The following is a 17,085-nucleotide window of genomic DNA, read 5'->3' on the forward strand; positions in this document are numbered from 1 at the left end:
CCCTCCCTCCCTCCTGTGACCAAGTCCTAAGCTACCTTCCTCTTCCACCATGATGCTCTGTCTCACCTTGGACCCAGAGCAATGGAATCCACTGTCTGTGGACTGAGGCATTAGAAACCATGAGATACTAAATAATTTTTCCTCCTTTAAACTTGTTTTTTTTTTTTCCTGGTATTATGGGCATAGCAACCAAAACACTGACCGCCCCCCCAAAAATAGATAGATAGATTGATACTATAAAATGCATCTCTAAAAACATAAGGCATGAAGGGAGGAATTAGGATCATCACATCTAGAAGCTCAGGAACACTGAAGTCACAGAGAACCTACAACATTCATGAAGCTAAGAACCCTACTGATGCCCAGGAAAGGGGACAGATCATTGAGCCACTCTAGAATAGGGAGATAGGAGTTATGAAGAAGAACTGGCTTATTTTAGCACACAATTTATAGATGAGCTGGATATGGTGGTGCATGCCTGTAATCCCAGTGGCTCCAGAGGCTCAGGCAGGAGAATTGTAAGTTTAAAACCAGCCTCAGCAAAAGCCAGGCACTAAACAACTCAATGAGACCCAGGCTCTAAATAAAATACAAAATAGGGCTGGGGATGTGGCTCAGTGGCTGAGTGCCCCTGAGTTCAATCCTCAGAACCAAAAATAAAATTTACAGATGAAAAGAAAATATTTCCATCACTTAGACTGATATTACTTAGAATAAACAAATAACACAAATTTATAAACCATAGCTCTGACTACCTTTGTTGTAGGATCCAACTAGGGATTATGAAATGCATTATATCCTGGGAAGCTATGGTCCTGCTCCCTTAGTGTGCTGTAATAGGAGGAATTGATGTTACAGTAAAATATAATGAAAAGAAAATACAAGAGATAAATTTCAGCTAATTGAAAAAGATAAGAGATTTGAAAAATTGATGATTAAAAAATATGTTGAGGGAAAGGAAGCATAGAGGACCTTTCTGTACTTCCTTCCAGATTTTGCTCTGAACCTAAAATTGCCCTAAAAATAGTTCATGCAAAAGTATACATTTTTAAAATTAAAAACAAGTTGAAATTTGGAAGGTGTAATTCATTTTAATTATTAATACAAAAAAAGAAAAAGGAAAAGGAAGTTTTAAAAAATCAGTCCAAAGCCATGTAAAATAGAAAAAAAAATATGGTAAAGCAATGCAGCAAGTAGCTACAGTTTATAATTAATATATCCTGAATAAAAACAAAATTGGCTCTGATGAAAATATGTCAGATGAAAGATGCCACACAATTCTGTAATTAAAAAAAAAAAAAGTTTAAAGCTGCTTTTTCTGTTTAGATTCCTGTTCTTATTAAGCTTTGGGACTAAGATTATAATAATCTCAGAAAATAAAAAGAGATGCTTGTTTTTTTGAATAGTGTAGAATAGTCTGAATGACATGGGAAGCTCCTAATCTTCAAGATTGAGCTAGTGATCACATGTTACTGAGCACACCTGTAATTTCCACTATTCAAGTGTCTGTAAAAAGTTGACCACAAGTTGGACGCCAGACTAGGCAATTTAGTGAGACCCTGTCTCAAAACAAAATAAAATAGGCTGTGCATGTAGCTCAAGGATAGAGTACTTGCCTATTATTTGCAAGACTCTGTGTCCAATCCCCAATACTGCCAAAAATAAAAAAAAAAAGAAAGAAAGAAAGAAAATGTAAGTAAAAACAGGGCATCTGTATTGTAATTCATTCTATGAAAAGAAACCTGCTGTATAAACTCTTATTTTCAAGTGGGAACATTTGCTATTGTTTGTTCCCACTTGGCAAAGTGTCATCACTGTCAATGATTTGTTATGGAGTCAACGATGTCAACAAAACCTAAGCTATTCTGTGTTTTCTGAGACTTATAAGTAGGACTTGTACCTATCAACAGGATGTTAACAGTAACAATATTACTTTGAGCAAAACTGTTATTAAACACAGTAACAAATACTACTATTACAGAATAGTTAATTTAAAAGTAAACCCTTGCTTTTTAGTGGGGGATTTTAAATCTTGAATCATTATTTACTAAGTGATTCATGTTTTATATATTTAGATGGAATGACTCAGTAAAATATGACTAGCAATGTTGAAAGCATTTGCCTATTTCAAAATTAATTTGGAAATTTTCTGTAGCTCTACCAGCTTACTATTTGAATACAAAGGGAAAAAATGAGACTATTTTAATTCAACTCCTCATGTAAAAAAAAATCAGACATTTGGGCAAATTGACACACAGACCCACAACAGAAAGCTACTAAGTTTCCCCTGCTAACACACAAAGTAGGTGTTGCCTTAAGTTCTACTTTGTGATTTTAATAGTGATGGAGAAGTGAATGGTTATAGGAATTTTAGTTTCTAAATGAATTTTAATCTCCAATTAGCAAAATGCCATTGGCTTATAAAGAGAGCCTTTGCATTTTCCTCTGAAAAACTGAAAACACTTCATATGGAGTACAGGAAACTCACTGCACGTTATCTATAAATCTTTCTAGACAAGTTTCTACCATTAAGCTATATCCCCAGCCCTGTAAATTTCTTCTAATCATCAAAATACACACCTCACAAAAAAGAGAAAGAGAAAGAGAGAGAGAGAGAAAACAGATAGTCTCAAGAGAGCTTAGTGATGTATTAGCATATTCATTTTCTGTGGTTTCACTGTTTTAGAATAAGGGAGAGGGAGAAGAGAGGATAAAAGAGCTGGGAAAGAGAGTAGAGGAGATGGGAGGAGAGGGTAAGAGGAGGTAGGAGAGAGAAAGTGAAGAAAAGAGGGGGAAAAGAAGAGGGGGGAGGAAAAAGGGCAAGGGGGAAGATTGGGAAAGAAGAGAAAAAGAAGAAGGAAATGGAAGGAGAGAAAGGAGAAGGAAAGGGAATCAAGGGGAACGGAGAGGGAAAGAGAGGGAGAGGAGTAACATAAAGGGGAGGAGTGGGTAAAGGAAAGAGAAGGGGGGAGAGCAGTGGAGACTAATGTTCCTGTGTTCTGGTCATATATTTGGGCCTCCACATCTGTGTGTACCCACTCTGGATAGAAAACATTTGGAAAACAAATTGCTCCATGCTGTGGTACATGGAAACCCAACACCAGCCTTGTAGCCGTGCAGGGAGACCCTGTGAAAGAAAGAAAGAGAGAGAGAGAAAGAAAGAGGAAGGGAGACAGTGGGGGGGGGAAGAAGTAGATAGAGAGGAGGAGGAGGAAGAGGAGGAAGAAGAGGAGGAGGAGGAGGGAGGGAGGGAGAAAGAAAGAACAAAGAGTGGAGCTAGAGCTCAGTGGTAGAGAGCCACTAGGTTCAACCCAAGTACTGGAAAAAATGAAATTGGATTTATAGTGATATGTTTTTTTTTTTTTTTTGTCATTATTCCTTAACTAGTTATAGCATTTGCAGTGTACTAGGTGTTCTAAGTAAATCTAGAGATGAATTAAAGTACGTGCGTGGCAGGTTGAATGCAGGTTATATGCAAAAACCATTCCATTTTACCTAAGGAACTTGAGAATCCAAGGGTTCTGTTATCTACCAGGGGTGATGGAACCAATTTTTCAGGGATTTGGAACAATGGCTGAATTTCCTCTCCCTATAGAGAAGATTCTGTGCTACTTGGCTTCAGAATAAAAATTACTTGACTGTGACCTCCTGACTTGACATTTGAGAAAGCTCTTATTACATCATCCTGGTTATGCCTAAGGGGAAGGGACTTGTTACGTTATACTAGTTATACCCAAGAGGAAGGGGAAATGAGTGCTTGAGGGCGCAGAGTTGGGTGGGGAGAGGAGAAAGGCACAGATGAGAAAACAAAGCTAGCTGACCCCCTAGACCACTTCCTGCTGTAAATCACCAGGGACTTCCCTCCACCTCTTGGAAGACAGAAGGAGAGTTCCAGTAGCAACATATTAAATTTTCCTTCTGAAAAGTACAACTCTTAAAAAGTTGTAATTTTTTTTAAAAAAGGAATAATGTAAAATGCCCTATATACTTGAGATTGAGACTACAAATTTGTAACCATTCTCCAACTTGTCAACAAAGTTGAGATTTTTCTTTCAGTTTTAGTCACTAATTTCAATAATGGAATCTGGATTGGCCACCAGATGTGACCCTGCCTTATTCTCATCTCCATTTCAAACTGACTAGTTTTCCCACATTAGTTTTTATGTGGATTTCTAAACCTTAATAAAGTTAATGATTTAGGAATTATCTCTTGAGAGAACAGAACTTCCCTTAATTCCCAGTCTTCAATTTAGATGGAAAGCACTAAATCTTTAATGAAAAAGTAGAGCAATTCTACAGGTGTTTATGTAGCTTCACTCATAGTCAATCCATTTTGAGGATAAACTCACAGTCTGCCTCTCAGAGACATATCATGCTATTAGGAAACAGGTGGAAATTAACAGACAGCTCTGAATTGGTTCAACCTTACCATATATTCTTTTTCTGTCTCAAAGAAAAAAAGAGAATAGAAGTTCACTCTGTTTTTTCTTTACTTCCATAGTTAATCCTGTGGTGAGCCTTATTTTCATCTCTTCCCTATGATGTGTGATCTTGGAATTCCTTTATATTTTTTAGAAGTTTATGTTATCATAGAGATTTTGCCTACCCTTATATCTCTGGCATTGTGCTTTATGCCTAGTGCAAAGAATATGCTCGATACATTTTTTTTTATGAATGAAGTCAACAAAAAGAGGAATTTATAAAACAGATGAAACAGAAGTATAGATATTTCCATAGACTTCCAAGCAGGCACTTTAAAAGCGGAAATGTTAAATGATAATTTTTAAGAAAGATGGAATGGTTTTTAATAGCATTAGTAAAGGATTATAGAAAAAATTTGAAAGAAAGACCTTGATATGTCAGGTTCTATCATTTGTTTATCTTTGTTACTCTTACAACTTGATATATGGTAAGAATAGGATTGATGAGATGGAATCAATCTTCTTTTTCACTGGACAATTACATGTATTAAAATAATTTCACATGCTCTATCCACTCCCTTGGAGACAGATGGGTAGTACTTTTGGTCTGTTATTAAAAAAAAAAAAAAAAAAGATTGTCACTTATTGATTTACATGTCACAGTATAATAGCTTCCCATGTGTTTATTTCAACAATCCTATAAGGACAGTATTTTTATGTCTAATTGGTGGACAGGAGATAGCCTCAACAACTGCTAAGTCAGTTCTAGGGTTATTCAGTGATCACTTGATAGAAATAATAAAATGAAATATTTTCCCTTGTAAGTTGTGGATACTCAACAAAGAATAGGTACAAATAAGCAATTTAATTACTCAGACCCCATCTAAATATTGAATCCTAAGTCTAAAATTTTCAATCTTTGCTGTTAATTTTTATATCTAAAAGGATATTTTGTAAAAGACCCAAGCTCAGGAATAAGCCTAAAAAGGTAATATAGCTATAACAATAGACAGTTCATAGGCTTATGGGAATAATTCACATTAATGAAGTTTCCAAGACTAGTTTTTATGTGGATCGTCCGTCAAACCCTAATTCTTTTTTCCCTGATTGTTGTGTAATCTGTCTAGATTTATGTCCAAGGAGTTTTTGTTGTTGTGTTGTATTGTATGTGTGGTATTGGGGAATTAACTCAGGGGTGCTCTGTCACTGAGCTACATCTCCAGTCTTTTTCCTTTCTTTTATTCTTTCTTTCTTTTTCTCTTTCTTTTCTTCTTCTCCTCCTCCTCCTCCTCCTCTTCTTCTTCTTTTCTTGCCCTACNCTCCTCCTCCTCCTCCTCCTTCTTCTTCTTCTTCTTCTTCTAATTGTGAATTCCCCTCCTGAGTTGTTGGGTTTACAGGGGCATGCCAGTGTGCCTGTCTAATGTAGGAGTTTTTTAAAACCCATATTGGGCAACCAACTAGATAATGGAATTTAAAAAAAATGTTTTAAACTTTTGACTAAAAGAATTTACCCAGTGAATGTCACAGACTGTCATCTAACTAAAAACTCACAATGTATGTAACTCTAGAATTCTACCTCAAAATCCAGGGAGAATACCTCTAGAGTTGAGAGATAAATTTTTCCAGGCTAGAGAATTCCAGAGCCCAAAGCAAAAAAAAAAAAAAAACAAGTTCAAGTTTTGGAATTTAGCTCCAGCACAAAATCATTAGCTTACACACTAAAGATCCAAAAAGAGAGGAAGTAAGTATTTGCAAGAGTCTAAAGATCACAACTGCCTCTGGGGGCAGTGGCTGGAGGGAGGAGCCCTCAGCGTCAGAGCAGCTTTTTGCTTAGATTTCTGTCAGTAACTAGAGATTGACAATCAGATTAGTTGGAGTGGGAGGAACTAAAAATCTAAATTCCCCACAGGGTGGAGTCTTAGCAGTTCTTTGAACTTCTCACCCTGTGATCCGGTCTACAAAGCTTCACGAAATTCTTGAAAGGTTTCTCCAGGGGTCCTGGAAACTGAGGCCTCGGTGGAAATCCCATCTGGTAAGCACTTAGTCTGTGATGTGTACTCTGTACACAAATGTATGCTCGGGTGACTTTTCCAAATGAAAATTCTCTCTGCTAGAGTCTTTGTCACGGTGCTTTAGAGGTTTCTCCTTCTCCTTCTTCAAATTATCTTCATGAATAATAATGGCATAACTTCTGTAAAAGACCCCTTTAAAAACAGATAAATCAAGAGATATTTAGCAATATAATGAAAAAGAATTGGTGTCAGTAGTACATGACAATTCAATTACTAAACTTGGTTACATTTGACAAATTAAATAATTGAGTTGAAATGTTAAGATTAGATCAAAATCCAGATAAGGGAAAGATATATTTAGATAAACTATAAATCTTCTATTTTCTGGTAACTCTAGTTGTCTCATGCTGTTATTAGTCATAGTAAATGTTTAGAGAAGTGAAACATCTATTCTTTGGGCGCAGTTTCTTCCCCTTTTATTTTGTGAAACATTTGCCTAGAAATGGAAAGTAGATACATTTTTCTCTGCTTTTATTTTGAGGAGGGTGGGGTATTATTTTGGTAGTGACACTAGAGCAAATGCATGTGTGATTTTACTGTGAAATTCAGGGAGCTGTTGGTATCCTAGAGGTGAACTGCAATGTCACTCATTTCCCACTGATACTCTCGAAGAAGTCTGCTCTGTCCACATATGCTCAATAAGTTTACCTTCTCAATGAAACGCTACACACTTTCTTGAGCATACACATACTCTCTCGTTCTCTCTCTCTCTCGCACACACACACACACAGTTGTCGAAAACCAGTCCTTGTCCCCAATGCCAATCCAATAATTAGGACATGGTTTTGAGAAAAAGGAAAAAGGTTTATTGCTTTGCCAGTAAAGGAGAAACACAGAGGACTCTTGTGCCAGAGGCTGTGATTTTGTAGGAATGGAGGGCTTCTAAAGAGGTGACTCAAAGGCTTCATTCCATGTGTTCTCCATTTGCAGTTGTAATTCCCTTGTTAATTTGGGAGATAGTCATTTCTGAGATCTTCTGGTACCATCCCTAAAGTCTGGATGGATTACTTTGTTCCTCTGGTGGATGTATACTCAGGGACAGATAACTCTGGTAAGGGAAGGAAAGAATAATAATCATGTTTCCCTGGAGATTGGGGCATGGTTGGGTTAAGGAGGAGCAGGGAGAGAGGAAAAGAAAGAAACATGTCTATTTAAAAAGTAAATTGCAGTGGTAGAGTTGCAAGGGTTATATTTGAAGCATAAAGCGGACCACCATTATAATATGTGTGTTCATGTTATAAACTTTCAACTCAGAGTAGAATTTGCTTATGTCAGTAATGAAACGAAGCTCTACCATGTACAAATTAACTATTGATTACTCTAGTCATTTATTTAACTGTTGAACCTTAGCACAAGAGGTGAGTAGAATATTCTGCATTCTGTTATTCTGTACAATCAGCTGTTTTTTGTTTGTTTGTTTATTTTACACAATACCTTTTTTATTTTATTTTTATGTGGTGCTGAGAATTAACTCCAGCGCCTCAAACATGCCAGGCAAGCACTCCATCACTGAGCTACAACCCCAGCCCCAATCAGCTTTTAAAAAGTTTCAGTTTTAAAGACTTAGCTATCTAAATAAACTTGTGAAGACACAATTTACAAAATATTGAAGTTTAAATTGAGGGCAAAATATCAATTTCCACCTGAAAGTGTTGCTATTTAAAAGTATCATAAAATTATTTTTATCATTATTATAAATGTTCCTGTGATTTGACCCAAACCATGATCTCATAAAGTACAATTTAACTTTATCTTATATAACAGTAGTACACCAAGAGGTTATGTGACATGCCTAAGACCACAATCTGTGTTTGTCTACCTTCTTAATGAAATTAATGCTAAATATTGAAATAAAATTTGGAAGTTTTTGTTTTAAACTTTAATCTCTAAAGCAAATAAAATATTAAAGTAAATAGTTAAGTGAGTAATTATTTCTTTGGAGTAAGGGCACTGTGTTATTTTGTGAAGATGACATTTAAGTCTGTTGGAGGCTGTGCATCATGATAGGTTGGCTGAGGGTACACTCTTTCAATGAAGACTGTCCTATCAAGTACATCTTCATATCCTAGTTTGACAAGCCCAGAAGTGGAACCAGCCACTTTGATTTTTGCCTGGCTGAAACAGGATTTGGAATAATTTTTTAAAAAGAGCACATAGATTCCTATATATTACATCATGCTTTGTAGACTGAGTGTAGGTCTGAAAAAAGAACACAAAGTTAAAAAAAAAATGAATGAGCTAAAGAAATAATCAGCATTGAAAAAATCAGCATCAAGATGCAAGGAAATACTACATAAGAGGTTCAAGTCTCTCAGTAGGAACTCTCTATACATCTGCTATATGTCTTCCCAAGAGAAGATAATTGACTCAGCCCTGCGGGCCCAGTTCAGTAACAAACACCAAACTCTGTTATCCTTGTACCCAACATTTATATTTCTACTGTCTTTTTTCTGGGGTTTGGTCTCTAAATGAGTGGATACGATTGTCACTCTTCATGACTTTAACCAGGATTAAATAAGATATAAATATAAAGAAGCTAATTAATATATATTAAATAAAGAAAATCAAATTGTACTCAGAGTGTGATGGTGGTAAACTAATCTTTATTTTATTTTATATAATCTTCATATTTATTTGAGTAAACTCACTTAAAATATAAAGTCACCTCCAAAGATCATGCAAAGAACAACTTTTCAAAGAAGGTCCCACATATAAATCAAACTCTCTTGATTCTGAGTTTCACTGGAAATGTTTCTCTAATTATTAACCCTTGTGGTCAGAAGGGGAGACAGTTTAACTCTGGGAATAGGCTGTCAGACATGCCAAATAGTTCACCAAGATCTTTAGTTTCTTCTCTTATCTGACTGTCATTTGGGGGCAGTTTCATTAACTAAAAGACACTGCTCAGCAGTGGGGTGGCCTTAAAGACAAGTGAAACATGAGTCAGGCCCAGGTAGAATACCCTTCAATAGAGTCCATCAGCAAGATAACAGTTTTACAGTAAGGAGACTCTTAGTAGTAAGGCAGAAAACCATCTCATGAAATGCTATAACTAGCCAAGCAGACAAACCAGGGCCTTTCACAGAGCTTGTTGCATGTAAGGATTCAGTGAGCTTCAAGATGGGATTGCCCTGTCATTTTTTTGAGGAGTCATAGCTATTCAATCTCCAGGCATTATGCACCTAAGTGATTCTACTTGTAGGAATCATGTTTTCCTTGCTGCAACCATCAGTGGCTCTGTTTCACTCTGACAAATGAGTTATTTGGAGCAATATTCTTTCCAGAACTTAGCATTTTATAGATTCTTCTCTGATTCTTCTAAATCCACACTCCTGTTTCTAACTGAATGAATGAATATAACTCACAGCTCAGATTCTTGAAAGAATTTAATTATATGCTCAGATAAACCGCATCATCACTGTTTGGTTAGAGGCTTCAGAGTAACTCACCCACAGACCACTGACTAGACAGTGCATGTTCTTTAATGTGCCATGGGCCCAGCAGAGGGTCTAATCAACTCTGACCAGGCAATTGATCATGTCAAGGGGTAAAGGCAAAGCAATCTCTAATCAAAAGATAAATTTCTTCATCAGAAAACTATAGGTAGGGACCCTTTTAAAGTCAAGCTGTGGACATGAAAGCATGTTTCATTTTTCCCACCCACACATGCTCCTGAATAAATATAGAAACTGGCAGAATGTTTTGCTTATCATAAGAGGTGTGCTCATAAATGTTACAGATGTTTATAGGAGGAAAGACTATTTTTAGCAGAGCTCTCATGACAGGCCTCATGAAAAATGTAGCTTTGAGCTAGGGCTTTCAAAGGTGTCTAGAAATCTGAACACATAGAAGTGGAAGCAGAAAACTATATGCAAATGAAATGGCATAAGAAATCCACAGAAATAGAAAATTTCATAGGAGGGATAAATAATAATTTAGTATGATCAGGTATTGAAATCACCACAAACATCAAGAATCTTTGACTTTAGTGTAAAATCATGAATTAGAGCTTCAACTGATATCAAAAGCAGTTGTAAAAGAGGTAAAAACAGGAATGAGTGAAGCACCTTTATTGAGGAATAAAATGAATGGATCTTTAGGATACTGTCAATAATGAGAAAGGAAAAGATCAAACAATTAGAAGAATCTATATTAGAGTACAGTGTTATGGCAAGATTGCCATAAATCAATGAGTCAGAACGATCTTTATTCACCCGCTGACAGGCCAAGGGGCTGCAAGTCTATATCCTTCGACACTCTCCAGGGGATGGAGTACACCTTTTATACCATAAGCAAAGCGTGTCAGTACATTAATCACAAGTGGCTGTTGCTGTGAATCAAGACCATTAACAAATATTATGAAATCCAAAATCATAAGCAGAAGGGGAAGTGGGTCAAAAGTACCCTAGTTGAGTACAAGTTCAAGAATGGTTACTAACATCTAGACAAGTTCAAGAATGGTTACTAACATCTAGACAATCACATTCTCTGACAGTGTGCATTGTCAAAAAAAAAAATAGAAACCAAAAAGAGAACAATCTTACATTGTATAAGAATTGCCGTTTTGTGTTGTTAAACATGCTATGCTAAGCAACTGTTGTCGGGTACAGAGGTGGGGTGTTCCAATGGGAGAAGAATGTCTTGCATGACATGGAATCTCAGGGTAAAATGGAGTCTGTTTAGCCATTGCCTATATAGCCTGGCTCATAACAAGGGAAGAATGTCCATTTTAATGGCATTGTACAATGATGAGATATGCAACTATTTTCTAACCCTGTATGTTGGTTAGGAATGGGAAGAGGGAAGGGAGTACAGCACAAAGATGATTAAATCAGAGCTTTATCTCTGTATGAGTTTTGGTCTACAGGGATCTAGACTTTGGACCCCCAGGATATAGATGCAATGCCATGTGTAAGTTGAGAAATGCCACACCTATCTTGTGATTAATATTCCACTAAGCTACAGGCTCATATACCTTGACTTTGCTACCTTGATGATCAATAACAATCTGACTCTTAGTATGCCTTATGTAGAACTCTGATTTCCCTACTCAAAACTCTGATTTTCCTACTCAAAAATTTTCTTCCCCAGGTATGTCTTTTATCACATTTCACATATTTGCACAGATCCTAAAGCTAAAAATAAACCACTGTCCTGTCCTCATCAGAGAGAATCTGCCACAGTCCTATCTACTGTTTCTACAAAATGTATCATACAGTCACACTCTTCTTTCCCTTTTTGATCAAATTTATCCACCATCCCTGGTACCCTAGACTTCTATAATAGCCTTAATTTATCTCTCTTTTTCAATTTTTATACTTCATCACAATGCAAAATGGTTTTTATCTAGTGTAAAATTATGTCATTTCACTTTGCTACACAAAAGGTTCCAATATTATGCTGAGGATATAGGTCTGTGGTATAGCCCTTGTTTCGTATGTACAAGACCCTGTGTTCAATCCCAATACTGAGGAATAAAAACAAAAACAAATCACAACCAAAAACAATCTCTCCAGTGTTTTCTCATTCAATTTACAAAATATCCAAACTTATTTCCAGCCTTAAAAGCTCATCAAGATTCACTTCTCCCTCTACCTACTCTACATCATGGTCTACCCTCCCACCCTGTCCACTGCTTCACTTACTGTGCTGTTTGAATAGGCTAAGCCAATCTCTTCCCCATGACCTTTGCATTTGTCATCTTTTTTAGGTGCAGGTCTTCACATGGCTCACTTCATAACATGATTCAGAAAGGCTCATATATCTCTTCCTCAGAAAAAAAAAAACACATGGATTCTCTTACCAATATAACTATCATATCCAAGGACTTTCTGCTCTGAGTTTTTTATAGAACTTGAAACATAAAATTGCATCGCTTACTTTTCTTTTCTACCACAAAAAGTAAACTGTGCAGGAGTTTGCCATTATATACTATCTTAAAACTGTTGTTCTACCAGTGCAGGGATCACATTGGTAGGGGCTCAATAAATATTCATTGCAAGAGTTTAAATGAAGGCATGTATGAAGTCAGCTGAACTATATTATGTAAATAAAGTTGGTCTGAGGATTTTTTTTCTCTAATAACACGTGCCTTGTTCAACATCCAAAAATATATACTAAAATTGGGGGGGAAATATAAATGAATAAACAAGCAAAGAAACTTCAGTGAAGTTTAAACATATGTGAATAATAATATATGAATTTAGCCTCTTCAGAAAGATTAAGTATTCTTTCCCAAATGGTGGGAAACGTTAAATGATGATGGAACAGAAGAAAATGTAGTTTCAAGAAATACCTTAGGGTCCCGTTTGTTCTAAGATGGTACTTATGATGTTGGAAAGCAATAAATTTCTCCTCCTTATCAGTAGGTGTGTGGATATCTTTGATACGCATATGGCAAAAATACTAACATTTAAAGTGAAATTACTTTTTTATGAATATCATTTTAATTCACAATAAAAATTTTATTAAGTTTCAATATTTCTATAGTTTTAAAACTGTGGTTCAAAAACCAGTGGGATTGAGATAGCAGAGCTGAGAGGAAGAATGACAAGCTAGGTGGGGCACTCTTTATCTACACAAAGGCATTTTTTAAAAAAATACAATCTTTTTTATTGATTTTTTTAAAAAAATAAATGACAGTGGAATGCATTACAATTCTTATTACACATATACAGCACAATTTTTCATATCTCTGGTTGTATATAAAGTATGTTGACACCAATTCATGTCTTCATATATGTACTTTGGATAATGATGTCTATCACATTCCACCATCCTTGCTAACCCCCTGCCCCCTCCCTTTCCTTCCCACCCCTCTGCCCTATCTAGAGTTTCTCTATTCCTCCCATGCTCCCACTCCCTACCCCACTATGAGTCAGCCTCAGTGAAGTTAGCCAATTCCCCCAAAACAATAGCTGAATGTTTTCTCTGACATAAGGAGGCTGATACAAAGCAATTTTAACTGTCAATTCCTAGTAATATATCTTAAGGTAATGGGAAAAAATTATAAACATTTAGATAGCATTTCCAGATAATAAAAATGTAAAAATGCCAGGCATAGTGGTTTATGTCTGTAATCCTCGCTTCTGGGAAGGGTAAGGAGAGAGGATGGCAAGTTTGAGGTCAACCTGAACAGCAGAGCCCACCAGGTTAAAGAAGGAAGAAAAGAAAGAAGGAGCTTATTTTTATTGAAAACTTACTCTGTCCTAAACACTGTTATTAATTTGGTCCTTTCAACATCCTAACTTACTAATATTTTCTTTATTTTATATATGAGAAAAATTCAGGCATGCAGTTTACTGGTTGGTTGATTAATTATATTAAATTATATTACTTCTGGCATTAAGAAATGGGAAGGTTGGTCTTAAAAGATATAGTTCCTAAAGAACTAATTTTCTGCAGGAAAATGATGGCAGCTAGATTGTTTTACTATCTCTTTCTTTTAGAGAACAGCTGTGATGGAGTCTTCACCTCTTGAGCTGCCATCTGACACAGTGCAACGCATCGCAGCTGAGCTCAGATGTCACCCAACAGATGAACAGGTGGCTCTACGCCTAGATGAGGAAGATACACTGAGGCATTTCAGGGAGTGTTTTTATATTCCCAAAATGCAGGATCTGCCTCCAAGTAAGAATACTGGGAAAGGTTTTATCAATTTATTAATTAATTAATTTTTGCTATGTGTTTATCATAAATCTTTTTGAAAATCATTGTCCTACATAATAGAGTTATTACAATTGCACCTGAAAAATATCAAGCCCCTGTTGGTGCTAAATCAACCTGTCGCCTACCTTAGCCTCATATTCTTTCTGTTTCCTATAGTCCTCTGAATAAAATACTTACAGGTGCTTATATTGTCATTTACTTCTCTGAACAATACAGTGACTGATTGAAAATTATATGCAGAGGCACTTACTGTTCTCCAAGTATAGCTCAAAGCAATTCTTGCAACACAATATTAAAATATCTTTTATTTTGTGGCACCTAATTGATGATAGCATGATGTTTATCTTAGAGGGAATTTTTTTTGTGTGTGACCTGAGTACATTAGGAGGGATGTTATGTAAATAGCCATATTTGCATACTGTAAGTAAAGATGGTGAGTGTAAATCTTACGAAAAAAGAAAGAAAGAAAGAAAATAAAAGAAAAAAATTAATGCCTAAGAAATACATTCTGCATTTCTGAACACAATACAGTAAACTGACTATTAGCGGGTTTGGGTTTGAAACATGGGTACCACAGTTTTAAAATGTGAAAAAAAAATGTTGTATTTAGCTATACTCTGTTTTACATCTATGAAAAAGGCTACAAGGTCAAGTGGAATTATTTCACCATGATCAGCCTTATATGTGTTACAACTGTCTGATTTCTATTTTTCCTCAGGTTAAACAAAGCAGGTACAATTTTGGGTATTTAGAATCCAAGATCATCAGCTAATACTATTAGGATAAGAATGGGCCATATAGCTCTCTATTTTGACTCATATGTTATAAAACACACAAGGATACACTCTCCTGGAATATGTACCTACAGCCATTCATTTTTGATGATTATTCCATGTATCCCCCCCCCAAATCTGGAAAGATTAGAGATCAAATTCAGTATCCTATTTAAAGCTGTTTAATGTTAATTAAGGGAGACATTGGTACAAATGCCAGCTATAAGAATCAAACAAAATAAGGATATAAGTGAAATGATCTGAGACAACAAAGAAAAATATTCTAGGTCAATCTACAATTTAGAATTAAGAGAGCATTTTGATTTGAATACCGCCCCCCTCTCTTTTCCTATAAAAGGGATTAGTGAACCCAAGGGCACTTAACCACTGAGTCACATCCACATCCCATTTTTGTGTTGTTTTTAGAGAAAGGATCTCCTTAAGTTGCTTAGTGCTTTGCTAAATTGCTGAGGCTGGCTTTGAACTGGCAATCCTCCTGCCTCAGCCTCCAGAGCCACTGGAATCCCAGCTGCTCAAGAAGCTGCAGTAAGAGGATCACAATTTCAAAGCCAACCTGGGTAATTTAGCAAGCTCTAATCTCAAAAAAAATAAAATTTTTAAAGAACTAGGGATGTAGTTCAGTGGTAGTAGCACTTACCTAGCATGTCAAGGGTTCAATCACCAGTACCACAAAAATCAATAAACAAACAAAAAGAAACAGCATTGCACATCACTAATTATTAGGGAAATGCTAATCAAAGCCACAATGAGATATCATCTCAAACTCACTCTGAGGACTAGTACAAAAATAAAAATGAGAAAAAAAAAGAAAAGAACAATTATTGACTAGGATGTGTAGAAACTGAAACTCTTTAGTATTATTGGTTATCATGTAAAATGATGCAACTATTATAGAAAACATTGTGTCCTTTAAAATTTTAAAATAGAAACCAAGCATGGTGGCATAGGCCTATAATCTCAGTGACCCTGGAGGCTGAGGCAAGAGGATCACAAGTTCAAATTCTGCCTCAGCAAGTCACTAATCAATGAGACACCCTGTCTCAAAATAAAAAAAAATAAAATAAAAGGGATTTGGGATGTAGCTCAGTGGTAAAGCACTCCTGGGTTCAATCCCCAGTAACCAAAATAATAATGATAATAATAATAAAAGAAAGAAAGAAAGAAAGAAAGAAAGAAAGAAAGAAAGAAAGAAAGAAAGATTTACTAATGATCAAGCAGTTTTACTTCTGGGTATATATTCAAATGAATTGCAAGTGTCTCAAAAGACATTTGTACACCCATGTTTATAGCAAATGGACACCCATATTCAAGGTTCAGTAATTGATGAATACATAAAAATGTGGTATATGCATAGAATGAAGTATTTATCACTCAGTCCTTAAAAGGAAAGAAATTTTGACCTGTTATAGCATGTATTTATTTTGAGGCTGTTAGACTAAGTGAAATAAGCCAGTCACCAGAAAGCCAAATAGTGTATGGTTACATTTATATAAAGTGTAGAATAGTCAAATTGATGTAAAAAGAAAGTAGACTGGTGGTTTCAAGATTTTCGGGAAGGGAGAAATGGGAGTTATTTAATGGGCATAGAGTTTCAGTTTTGCAAACTGTAACAGTTCTGGAGACAGGCTACACAGCAATATAAATGTACTTACCTCAGAACTCTATACTGAAAAATAATTAAGAAAGTAAATTTTATACTAGGTGCATTTGAGTACATTTTTATATATATTTTTAAGTTTAATTAAAAAAAGTATCATACATGTAATTACTACCATTATACTTAAGAGTTGACTCCAGTATCCTGACTAGAAGTGTAACATTTGTTTTGGTTAGTTTTGGTTAGTGGTCACTGAAATTAGCTTCGAAGAATTATACATTGGATATGTCATTGCTGGTTCTTAAGAAGAAAAAGATAAATTAATTCAATAAAAATTTTAAATAATTGATTAAAAACACAATTTCAAATAGTACAAAAATTTCCTTGCATAAGTCCTCTGATGAGCAGCATAAACATCAAAAAGGATCTTATTAGAAGTGCAGTTCTTGGATCCTGCCCCAGAATTACTGAACAGATATTCAGGGTCAGGCCCAGCCATCTGTTCTAGATAAGTTCTTTTTTTTTTTTTTTTT

General features: G+C 35.6%; 1 protein-coding gene across 3 annotated transcripts in view; it reads left to right on the forward strand.

Annotated features, from left to right (window-relative positions):
• The first annotated feature begins 6,272 nt into the window (after window positions 1-6,272).
• Kynu (kynureninase) overlaps window positions 6,273-17,085 on the forward strand; it is a 104,642-nt gene continuing 93,829 nt past the window's right edge. The window contains exons 1-2 of one of the 3 annotated variants that reach the window (XM_048812224.1): window positions 6,273-6,453; window positions 13,942-14,122. In XM_048812224.1, the coding sequence (XP_048668181.1) occupies window positions 13,954-14,122 (169 nt within the window). In that variant the 5' untranslated portion in view covers window positions 6,273-6,453; window positions 13,942-13,953. The remainder of the gene's footprint in view (window positions 6,454-13,941; window positions 14,123-17,085) is intronic. The other 2 variants (XM_015479147.2, XM_015479146.2) reach the window with 2 other exon arrangements.

This window comes from Marmota marmota, unplaced genomic scaffold, assembly GCF_001458135.2.
Source record: "Marmota marmota marmota unplaced genomic scaffold, marMar, whole genome shotgun sequence".
Classification (NCBI taxonomy): Eukaryota; Metazoa; Chordata; class Mammalia; order Rodentia; family Sciuridae; genus Marmota; species Marmota marmota.